The following is a 12305-nucleotide window of genomic DNA, read 5'->3' as shown; positions in this document are numbered from 1 at the left end:
AGCGCTGTTCTACCCTTGGGCTTAGGTTTTTTAAACTGAGGTTACAGTTCCGGGTTCCTACCTAATACACCAGAACCATATTTCGTTGCCACTCATTCTAAAGCATAGCAAAGAGTACCCATAGTTCTCTTTGGTCATTGTCATCGAGATTTATCCTCCCTTTCCCATGAAAGATTGTCTACTGTTCCTGAATCACTTATTGGTGCAATAGTACTCATTGTATATATACAATGATACAATATATAAAAGAATAATAAAAATGGTTGTTAGAGATTGACAATAAATTTAAAAGAAATGTCATGGCAGATGGACAACAAATCGCCTAGGTGATAGGCAACTAATCAACCACATTCACCCTTATGATATTTCCTTCTTTTTGTTGGAGGCTTCCGGTTGGTTTATACTGGTACCAGCCACCCTTTCTTTTTATGGTTTTTGTATAGATCCAGAGTTCCTCAGTCCTAGATAAATGAAGAGTCTGTTTGTCTGGCATTTTAAGGTTATTTCTTGTGTTAATATAGGTGTTGTGTTGTTTTCTTTACTTATTTTTAAGGGTAAGAACAAATTTTAACCTTAATTTGCAAGTTATAAAGCGAATTCATAATTTGTATAACACAATAAATAGACACTGATGAATAAACTAGCTAAAATAATGCATTCTATTTGCTAATGAAAAAGCTCTTATATTGTCTTTAATATTCTGGTCTGCACCGACTCGCACTTCTCCTGCTGCCCTTCGGGCAGTTTGGGGGAAAGTTAATCAAAGATAATCTGTCTTCACCTTCTAGACATTCCAAGTCGAACGTTGTTGTGTTGACTCCGAACACTCCACCACCTTCATTTGCCGGTGGGCATGGCTCACCACTTTTACCTAGCTCGTAACATTTTCCATTGTACCTAGCATACGGGTTAATTATCACATTGTTAGATTTAGTTGTCTGATGTAGCACCTGACAAGTCCATCCTTTCGGCACGGGTTTCGAATACATTCCGGAATGACCTCGTTCTTCGGCAAGACTAGATACTCACGTGTGTTGCAAGGTCCTTGCATATATGCCATAAAGCATCCGTCCTTCGGGGGGTAATATAAGAAACCTGCGAGTTCTACATTTTTGTATTGACCGAGAGCTTTGTATCTCACCTGGTCCGCAGTCACAAATCCAATCGTGCTGCTGGTCACCGGGGAAGAGTAACTGATTCGGAGGACATGCACCCGGAATCATTAGAGGTGTCCGTTTGTCCTGCAAATGGCAACAGTTTAACATAGAGATTCAAAGCGTATATAGCTACCGATAATCTGTGCGGCTCTTCTCCTGGCTTTTCATTTTCTTCTATACCAGGAAATGCAATTTCTTGTGTTAGACATATTGTTAACAAAGAAGAGATGAGTAGGAGCGTATTTTCCATTGTCTGCAATCAAAAACTGTTGTTAAAAATAATATTTTTGTTTATACATTAACTTATGTGTTCTATCCCTCCACTTTTGAGGAATTTATATGACTTATTTTCGCATGCAATTTATTTATATGATGTAATTGCTTGTGGTGATTCCAAATTAGTTTTAAATGAGGTAAGTAGGTATACTTATGTTAAATGTTAATAATTCACACCTTCGACAATGAAGCAATAAAAGAGACAAAAAGCATATATTTTGGTCTGTTTTCATGAAGCATAAGGAAAGTAAAGGTATAGGTATGCTTTTTTCGCGTCCACTCTCCACCCTGTATTTTGGTATTAATTTTTGATTTTTTTACTGTCCAAAGTTTCATAAGAAGATTTTCAAAGATTAGATAAAAAGGTAAGGTAAACCACCCAATAGATGACACTCTTAAAACAGAAATCATATATTATGTTAGGTACACATTTAGCAACCTCTTTATGAATATTTAGTTTGAAACTTGCTTTAGAGAATTTGCATCCACACTCCAGGTTCTTATTAAAAAATAAACCTATTTAAATAATAGGTATAATTGTACCTATAGTTATAACATAACATATGTATATATTATATGCCTATAAATACATATGATCCAAAGGATGACATAATTGTTGACCAAAATATGACACAGTTGACTATTTTATCATTTTTTCAGTAATATTCATTTTTAAAGAAATGAATATAACAAATTAATGTTAAGTACTAAGTATAGTAAGTATATGAATATGATCCCATATAAGCTTTCTCAAAACCATTTCAAAAATAATTTCAAATTTCTTTGACAGGCAATTATTTTGTAAACTTTCTCCTCTTTTTAAAATCTCTGGCGGACGCACTTTGCCAAACACTTGCTTGATTAATATTGACGATAGGTTTTTGTTTGTTAATTAGTTAAATTGTCTTAATGAATATTGACTTTATTGGTACCACTGGAAAGCATTTTTCCAGTAGCTTTCCAACGATGTGTCACAACTATGGAGTTGCCATTTAGGGTTTTTGAAGAGGGGGGTGGGGGGGGGGTTGTCACTCATAACGTCATTCTGGTTCCCCCTCGATACCCCCGAAACGGTTTTGCGCGATTTTCAATATCTTCTTTAGTTTGGAAAATATGGCCGACTGCAAGTTTTAAAATTGACACCCCGTATATTGTAAATATATTTCATACAACGCGACAGGATTTTATTTAGCGTTGGCCGCTAAACCGACAAAGGGAATGTGATAAGATAAGATCTTACTGATTTTGAAGGCAAAACTGGCTAATAGAATACGTCGATCGACGATCTGCCACAGCGATGGGTCTTTTAAATTTGTTTTATAGTATTTTGTGCCCATCCTAGTTTGCTTAGCTTTGGATAGCGCGCATACAAAGCTCTCGAAATGTCTACAAAATATTAGCGCCTTTACAAACCTTTGGTCAATTTTCAGAAGTTTGTAGTCTCTAACCTGAGCTTTCTAGGATTTCCTAGACTCGCCCATTTTCATTAAGTTTTGGAAAGATCGCCCATTAGGAATGCTTAAGAGCCTTTCGAAAGCGCTAAAACGCAATGGATAGTCTAAAACAATTCTAGAGCCTTCTTACTGATTTTCAGCGCAATTGAAGGCGTTGTTTTTTTTTAAGAGTGCTCTGTACCCATAAGGCGCTTTCTGAATTCGATTATCTCCCAAAAGCTCTATAAATAAATTTAAGGAATCTTTGAAAACGTTACTACAGAAATACGTTTATACCTAACTTAAAACCAACAGTTTTACAGTTTTAGGAAAATAGATTGTGAAAAAGGCATTTTAGTGCAGAGGTCCCTTACCTCACCCTGCGATAGCCAATCAACAAGGAAATTTCGTGGATTTGAATAATTTGTTTGTTAATCGATTAACGGATTGTTTTGGACCAGATTTTAACGCTTAAAAGTGCGTTCCAGAGCCCTATATACAGTGATATTAATTTAGAACTCGACATAGGGATTTTTGTGTATTATTTTTCCGTATGTTTACTTTTAAATGACAAAAACTTCTGAAGGACGCCTAATTTTATGCAACCCAAATAACTACTTAAAACAAATGAAGATCTGGCTGTCACATTAATTAATTTGAACATTGTTGCTTTGGCTTCCGTATTTTTATTTTCGTTCGTGTGCGAAGTTGAGAGACAATTGGCAATTGGTATAGTGCCGGTAACAGTTTAAATACGGTAAGAGACGTATTTTCTGCGCGGATCACTTTAAAATTAGTGGTTGTTTAAATGCGAGGCACATAAGACAACGTAAACAACCCTCAGTTTTAACGGAGGATATGAACATTTTTGTTTTTGTGGAAGAGAATCCCATAAGAATTTTAAGGGAAATAGGGGCCGAGTGTAATATATCTTCATCTTAACGTAAACGCATATACTACTCTTGTCTCTCGCTTTTATAAGTACATATACGTACCAACCACCCTATCTAAAGAGCAAAGTTATTGACAAAAAGATATGAATTCTTTTAGTAAAGTGCGTTCAACTTTTGCGGAAGCAGTGACATTTTAAAAGGAGCCATTTGCCTCAGTGTTTGGAATGCGTTGTAAAATCCAGAATGGCAGCGCATTTAGTTATTTTGGTTGCACAAAATTAGGCGTCCTTCAGAAGGATTTTGTCATTTAAAAGTAGACATAGCACATCTCTATGTCTACTTCTAAATGAATAACACAGTTTAAGAACTTTCCACAGAGCTTGTATGGACGTTTTTCAGAACCTTTTGCGTACTTTCCTATGCTTAGAAGGAGAGGGAGGGGTTCTCGAGAGGTTTAGACAGGTTCTAAGGGGCCCTCCCAAAGGGATTTAAGGCTTCAGGCCTTCTAAACGCTTTACAAGTGTCTCCAAAGGCATATGAATTTTAGGCTACTGCAGAATTATAGTGGTAGTGAAATTGCTTTATTATCTGGTCCTGGATGTGGTTGTCGTGATATCCAACTTAACCGATATAGATACGTTTTCGTTTGCGTTCTTGCCATAACTCTTATATAATTTTTATTTTTTTTTGTATTTAGCTAAGAATACTCCATTTGGGCGCACGTGAAAGGTTTTCAATGCTTAAAAACTACAGCCTAGCTAAACAATTTTAATTAATAACTTCCATTATAATTACTTATTGAGTAGCGCTGTTGGTGCGACCGTGACTCGTTATTAGAAGTGCGAATATCTCTTGTTTGTTTTACTATAAATGCCTTTTACACTCCTACATTTAATAAATGAATGAACACTTAAGTGAATTCTTAAATTGTTTGCTGTACGTGTACAGATTTCCAATTTTTGGTTTCTCAGTGCGCAGTTTAAGATTTTGTATCCAAATAAACACGGAGCAACCTTGTAAGTACATTTTTTCTGCTTGAGCAATAAGTATGATTTGATTGGCGATGTTAATATTGTTGCTATTTTACAAAGATGATGTCCTTAAGCACAATAAATAATTCACAAAGCAAGCCACACTATACAATTTGAATGCACATAAACGTACTAATGATAAGATTTTGAAATCTTCTCAGAATGATAAACGGCTGAACTTTGACGTTTACGTATATTTGGTGCCATTACATTAAATATATCATAGATACAAATGCTTTCAAATTTGCCTACTTATTATGCGTTCCAAGGTTACATGTAATTAATTAGTATGTTAATTCAACGAGTAGGTACATTTTGGACTTACCCAAAAACCAACTTTCTCACTTTTCGTATACAAATCTTGCACGCGGACACTGAGGACGTACTATCAGTCTGAAAATAAGTAGTCAACTCAAGATTTTTAACTTAACTCACACGATATATCTACCTTGCGGTACAGGACGTTATCGCCAAATTGGAAATTCCGTTATACGTGAAAAACCACCGGGTAAAAAATTTCGATTTTTATCAGTTCGCGTTTTCATAATTCATCGTCTCGAATGGCTGCCGTCATTTTCGCATTCGTAATCGTGGAAAATTCGGAGCACCTCTTTTAAACAAATACAGGAAGCAACTAATTAAATACAGAAGTCAATAGTTACCGTAATTGTATTTTTTTGTAAAATACTTGTTTGAAGCTTGATGGGTTGTCTATGCAAGAAACTTCTTCGGTTCCTTCCTCACGTTTAGTTTGGCAAGGAAAGTATGCCTACGATTTGCGCTGGATTTTTCTCCGTCTAACCAGAAAGATCCAGAATAGGATAGCCAGTTCTGGGCTCACATTTTATTCGGCTTTATCATGTTTTAGTGTTGTGGAAGTAGGTTTTTCACAAGGGTTGTGAAACATACCTACCTATCAACACAGGAGGTACGAAGACACTAAGCTAAACGAGTTACTGTACAATTTCAGTAAATGTTTCAAAAAGTTTAGTTTAATTTCATTTTAATGTCTCATTTCTGCAACGTCGTTAAATTAATCAAAAGAAATTAAGGTGTGATTCATTATTTCAAATTCCCGTGTTGCGCCGCGAAATGAAAACCACACGCACCTAAAACCGTGTGAGGTTCTCTGTCAGATTTTCGAAGTGGTAATTTCATTAGGTTTGGTGTTGCTTCAAAGCCTCTCGAGAAAGTCCAAACCGCGAAACAATAAACTTCCAAACCGAGCGCTTGAATTGAAAGGCGTTCAATGTTTGTTTTAGAAAATGCCAACATTTTTTCGGGATTTTTTATTCAATCTTCGAAATTCAGGTCGTTTTGGGCTCTACAGGCCAAAATCTATAAGAATAAGCTATTTTCCGGTGGATCTCAAACAAATTGAAAAGACTTTTAATGGGCTCGCGGCACCAGACGGTTATTCAGCACGGAAATTCGCAACTTTGCCCCCATTTAGCCAACTTTCTATCTCTTAAGGTAAGCGAGATCACCATAGTGGCACTCGAAGAATGGACACCGTGTATATACCACGGTAGAGAAGTATTGGTGCGCAGGCAATAATACTGGACTTCTCTACCTTGGTATATAATATTATAGTTACTTTTAGACGGTAATTGCTTGTTATTTGCTGTTATTAAGTTATATTGTGTGCAGTTAAATATACGTACACCCCTGGTTACCGCCCTTTGAATTTTCTTTCGAAATTGGTTTTTAGTCCATAACTTTTGATTGAGAAGTCTAATCGAAAAAGTACGAATCGTTTTGGATTCTACGCACCAAAATTAATAAGAAAACGTGTTTTCCCGAGAAATTTTCGTGTAGTCGATTATTGAAGTACAATTGCTCTACAAATCCTATATGAAATTGAACATTTTCAACTGCTCTTTAAGGAAAATTGAGTCGGACGTGGCCATTAAGTGCATAAATTAAATGTTCTTTTAAAGGTAGTTACGTACGTGGCGACATCTCATTGGAACTGGTTCAACTATAACAAGGATTTAATTTGGAAAAGTATAGGAATTACCAAAGAGATGGCGCAAATGTACCAATTGCGTACACAAAAGACAATTCCAGATACTGGATCATTGAAGTACATTTGCTCTACAAATCCTACATGAAATTGCACATTATCAACTGCCCTTTACGGAAATGGCCTGTAGATTCCATAATTTCAAACAGTTCCAAGATTGGGCTACTGGATCAAAAGTTACAGCCCTTTGAATTTTCTTTCGAAATTAGTTTCTAGTCTATAACTTTTGATTGAGAAGTTTAATCGAAAAAGTACGAATCGTTTTGGATTCTACGCACCAAAATTAATAAGAAAAAGTGTTTTCCCGAGAAATTTTGGTGTAGTCGATTTTTGGTAAAAAAGGAAGGTTATACACTGTCTTTTTTTGAGGCCCCAAAAAAAATTGTCTTAGATCGACCCGGAAAAAAAATTTTCTTATAGAATGTGGCCTGTAGAATCCATAATTTCAAACAGTTCCAAGATTGGGCTACTAGATCAAAAGTTACAGCCCTGCGTACACCTTTTACGTTGAAAGAGAATTAAACTGAATTTAGGTCATTTGTCCGGCCACGACCTAAAAATTATGAAAATGACACCGTTGAAGACGAAGCCACTCTGTTGTAGAAAATGTAGAAGCAAATTACGAAGCTTTTTTAAGGGAAATTGTAAGAGATGTTGGTGTTTCGAGGACTGAAACATTAATAATTTTAAAACGCCACAAATACAAATCATATAAGTATCATAATTCATAAGAATCAATATTTGAAACCTGAACATTTACATAGAAGGCGCGAATTTTGTCATTGGTTTCTTAGGAAGGGATGAAGCACACATATCAAGCACAGAACAGTAATATTATCAAGTGCTGGAATTTTTAATAGACAGAATAACCGCTATTGCAAACCCCCATCTAAGTATATTTACATATATGAGACCAAGGAAAATTTTGGTTTAATGTGTGGTGTTGCCTGAAACGACTTATCAACCTGCCCTCGTAGATATCATGATCATCCACACACATAAATTTACATCCCAAGAATATACTTCATGATCGAATATTATATGAAACTTTTTATTTGAAAAGTGGTTTATTTGAACAAAATTGTTAATGATTCCTTGAGCGGGTTTCTCGCTTTCTCTTTCTATAGGCCCTGTTATCTAGGACGTAAGTCCTTTCGCAGCACTTGGCCCTTCCACACAAGGAGGAAGGTTACCAGCGGGAACCACGTGGAGGTAGCTGCTCGAAACTATGACTCGTGCCAACCTAATCGTTTGCACCACAAGGATAGGAGGACTTTCACATTAGTTCTCTGGTTCAATTACCTTACGTTACCGCTCGGAACGCCAAAGTGAGTCATAGTTACTCCCGCCTTCTGCCGAATTCGTAGAATCACTTCATGTAGTGGCAATCGGTTTTCTCTTACCTATTTGTCAACTTTTGCCTTTCCTATCGGATTATCGGCACGGTTCTCTTTGTTTACTAGCTTCACCATATGATCAGATTTTTCACCTCGTCAGCCTCTCAGAAGCTTTAACTCCCATGCATCCTGGTCCGTAGTGGGAAGGAGTTGCGTCCAGGATTCGGCAAATGAAAAAAAACATCTGTCAGCGACACCGCGTTTCTTCCTCTTGTAAAAGAACCTCTTACAACAGCCTTGTTCTATGTGAAACTTTAACATTTTGGATTACATTCTGGTCCATCGATTAGATCGGGGCGGTACAGTTGGGTGGTAGGATTATTACTTTGATATTACCATCATGGCTGGCTAGTGCAATGTGCTGAGGCATTGTCAAGTGACAGAAGAGCTTTCTCTTTGAGACTCTGGTTATACGAAGATTTTTCCTGACACTTTGAACGAATTCTTGGTGGAACCATTCATTGCGGTTATCTTGGTTAACCCACACACCTTTTTCGTTTCTGGAAGGTGAATGTTTTTGAATGGCCGTGGATTTCTTGATTTGCCTATCACAAGCAAGCGCAATTTGTGTCTGCCGCTCGCATTTTCGCAAGGCATAAATCTAATTCGATCTTTACTGATCTTTCATTCGAGTGTACTAACGTCTTTTCGGGAAGGCAGCGCCAATACAAACCAGATTCATCCGCATTGTAGATTTGCTCCGAAGAAAGACCAAGTTTCTCAATAAGCTGCAGCTCGATATGAAAGGGTTCCACAGTATTTACGTCACTCGACGGTAACTTTCAACGAACGGATGCCGAACCTGTGCTTGAATCCCTGAAACCACCCTCTACTAGCTTCGAAGTTTAGTCCTTCGCAATAATTCATCCTTATGAAGAAATAGCGTGCCTTCTGGAATACGATTGCTTCAGAAATTGGTGCATGTTGTGTTCTCTGTTGTAAAAACCTTATATATCCTGTGTCTTCAACATCGGAAAATTCTGCGCCTCGGTCGTCAGTATCTACGTGACTAACGAAGAATTTCCTCCTTTTTTGAGGTCGGATATTGTTACCTTTCCGACGCTGAAGCGTCCTGCCAGGGAAGCCTGAAAGTGAAACACTCCAATTGACGTAAAATTTCACCCTTTTGAGCTTTTGCAATGACACACATGCTACAAATACACAAATTTTGCGTGTTCGGATTATATATATATATTTTTTATAGTATTATCATTGAATAATAAATCTGAATAGAAGGTCAGTGAGATAGGAGAAAAGGTAGCCAGTATTCTTTATCTAGAATGTGCTGGTATCGTACGGCAAGTAACAAAACGTGATTAAAGGAAACTCTTGCAACATTTTTTAATTCATACAATATAGCCGAGATACTCACTTCAAAATGAGTAGAGAGGTGAGAGAGAATGTTTTGACTACGGTGACATCATGCCATTGATAACTTACGCATGTCGGTAACTGGATACCTTTGATACAACGATCGTCTAAATATAGTTTTCAGATGAATATCCGACTTAATTTTTTAACAAGTTATAAGTTCTTAATTCAATAATAATAACAGCGTTGTTGCAGAACGTAAAAAGTCAATTATTGGATACAAGATAATTAGACAACAATATGCTATGATAATATGATAAAGGGTCCGTTCACTTAGCCAAAAATGAACTTTTTACGTATTGTGCCTCAATAATCATTTGTGCTCAATAGTGCATTTATTCGCACCGTTTGTGCCTTTTTGGTTTTGGAGATAATAGGACAAATCAAATGGGGGCAACTTAAATCGTTATTTTTTTGTTATTTGTGACATTTTCAACTAACTACATACGAAATTAGATCATTCACTATAGTAGTAGGCGAGAGACACTTTGCCTCAAGGCCCATTCTCCAAACGAGTACCTATAACTTTTGTTTGAAAAGTTATTTTAAAATTTTGTTCCTTAACTCATCCAGTATGTACACAACCAATTTCGTGGAATTCTCTCCATTTTCGTTGTCCGGCCAAGAATTGCAGTGGAACTTTTTTTTCGAATTTTCAAAAACTAATTCCAGATTCGTGATTTTTATGTTCAAAAACCGCCAGGCACCAAATTTCGTCGAAGCAGGGGTGCGCCCTTCCGTGATAGGAATTTTGAAAATTTTTTTCAAAATCGGAAAGGGCATACCCGAAAACCTAATTAAAAACGTGTCTTTGTCTTTGTAACTGTTGTGTAGTGATTGTTTCAGGTACGGTGAAAATTTTTTTGCGGTTTTAGGTCATTAAGTAGGTCTATTTTAAGAATCCGCCCAAAAATGTCTGCAAAAAATACAAAAATTAAATTTTTTAAAAATATGGGCATGTAGCACATCGATTTTAGGGTTTTGAAGTTTTCTGAATTTAAATTTTTAGTTAAAAACGATTTTGGGGGCATTTTGGAGGAGTGGGGGGTGTTTTTAAGGGGTGGGTTTTTATATTTTTTCAATATTAACGTGTCGCTGTCATACATCGATTTATATGTTTTTATGGATAAGGATCTCGAATTCCATATCAAAATGGAGGTACAGCAAGTTATTCAATGTTAAAAAAGTAGAACGACGCCGACAGACGGCCCGAAAATAACATAAAACGCGCGGTACGCCTCGCTCGCGCTGCACGACATCATTTTAATAACCTGTATAACCAACTTTAAATGACATCCTTACCTTTCCATGTCTGTATATATTAGAAGTTTTAGTTTTTGTTAAGATGAATTCAGATATTTTCAATCGTCTGAACGTTAATCATCAATACAACACAAGGTATGGTCATAAGCTGCACTGCTGCAGTATGAAAGACATAATCTGGAAAAGTATAAACAAGTATAAATTGTGCACAACTCTTGTACAGATAAAGCGCATTTTTTTAACCGAAATAGCTTTTGTTTTGACATCACTAATTGATATATTTCTTGCAGACGTCTCAATCGCCCTTTGTGAGTACCACGAACTTATAAATTAAGATGGACTGTTAATGCTGAATTGACAAATGACACCTACAAAACCAGTTCCACCCCCCTCCCCCTCTGATCTCGAAAATGAGTCGCCCGGAAAAGCTATAGTTTGTACAAATCAGTTTCTTTTGATGAGACCTAAGCGTTCACTTAGCCCCAGGCTTAGCCCCCATTTGAGTTTTCCTATTATCTCCGAAACCAAAAAGGCACAAACGATGAGTATGAAAGCACGATTAAACACAATCGAAGTACTACGCAATACCGTCGATGAACTATCAAAAAGTTTAATTTTTGGGAGGGCTAAGCGTTCACTTAGCCCCCATTTGATTTTTTCGATTATCTCCAAAACCAAAAAAGCACAAACGGTGCGCATAAATGCACAATTGAGGCACAATACATAAAAAAATTGGTTCATTTTTGGGCTAATGGGGGGCTAAGTGAACGGACCCTATGATAAATGTATGTTCTCTTGATTTATTTTTTGACGGTAAAAAACATTCCATTGAATGCGATTGACGACTGCGTCTCTTGCTATGGAAATTCATAATAGCTTTGAAATTTCTTATTCGATCCGTAAACTCGAGAACTTAAGAGGCCGTTCTCTGCATACGACTAGGAAAGCACTTCAATAGAAATTATATGGGTCGAATAGCGTGTCTAGGTGTGGGACTTAGTATAACCGTTGAGTGAAGGATCCTTCACTCAACGGTATAACATTTTGAGTAAATTGGATTCTATACCGTGTTGTTAGGGGCCGATGTAAAGATAAAGGACACATCTATGCCTCTATTGTAACAGATTTTTGATTTAATACTCGAATTTTGCATAAATAATTGTAGAAGTACTTGATATTTATGGTATTTTCAGGTGCCGTAATTATTAATATTTAAAAAATATCAAAAATATGTTACAAGAGAGACGTAGAAAAAGGTTTAGAAGCAAACGTGCCGGCATGGCGTTTTCGAGTCTTCGTTTCGTAAAAGTGCAATACAATTTCTTTCATGAAGCCGATTTAAAAAACCTTTCATTTCACATCATAATAGATTATATTGCACTTCTCTCATTTGAATTTTAAAGTTGTTGTTTAAAGTAGTACTTAATTCCAAATTTTGTCTCAAAAACATGTTATTTG

At 36.5% G+C, this 12305-nt stretch overlaps 2 protein-coding genes across 6 annotated transcripts in view; one reads left to right on the top strand and one right to left on the bottom strand.

The window, feature by feature from the left end:
• Positions 1–492: 492 nt before the first annotated feature.
• Positions 493–12305, top strand: part of LOC116164909 (phosphoglucomutase-2) — a 46160-nt gene continuing 34347 nt past the window's right edge. Inside the window, exon 1 of one of the 2 annotated variants that reach the window (XM_031479160.1) lies at positions 493–554. The gene's annotated coding sequence lies outside the window, so the exon portion shown is untranslated. Of the gene's footprint in view, positions 555–4643; positions 4776–12305 lie in introns of those variants that run through there. The other variant, XM_031479158.1, reaches the window with a different exon arrangement.
• Positions 525–6283, bottom strand: LOC116164915. Of its 4 annotated transcripts, XM_031479172.1 has the most exons (7): positions 5453–6283; positions 5239–5400; positions 5116–5183; positions 1291–1410; positions 1142–1241; positions 951–1095; positions 525–897 (listed from the first exon to the last, which is right to left on the bottom strand). In XM_031479172.1, the coding sequence occupies exons 4-7, from the start codon at positions 1405–1407 to the stop codon at positions 693–695; spliced, it is 567 nt and encodes a 188-aa protein (XP_031335032.1). In that variant the 5' UTR covers positions 1408–1410; positions 5116–5183; positions 5239–5400; positions 5453–6283; the 3' UTR covers positions 525–692. The 4 variants fall into 4 exon arrangements, with proteins under 4 accessions (XP_031335032.1, XP_031335031.1, XP_031335034.1 ...); XM_031479171.1 differs by having other exon boundaries at positions 5239–6283; XM_031479174.1 differs by lacking the exons at positions 5116–5183; positions 5239–5400; positions 5453–6283 and adding an exon at positions 4784–4903.

This window comes from Photinus pyralis, unplaced genomic scaffold, assembly GCF_008802855.1.
Source record: "Photinus pyralis isolate 1611_PpyrPB1 unplaced genomic scaffold, Ppyr1.3 Ppyr1.4_LG2, whole genome shotgun sequence".
Taxonomy (NCBI): Eukaryota; Metazoa; Arthropoda; class Insecta; order Coleoptera; family Lampyridae; genus Photinus; species Photinus pyralis.
This window is presented reverse-complemented; position numbering and strand designations above follow the sequence as displayed.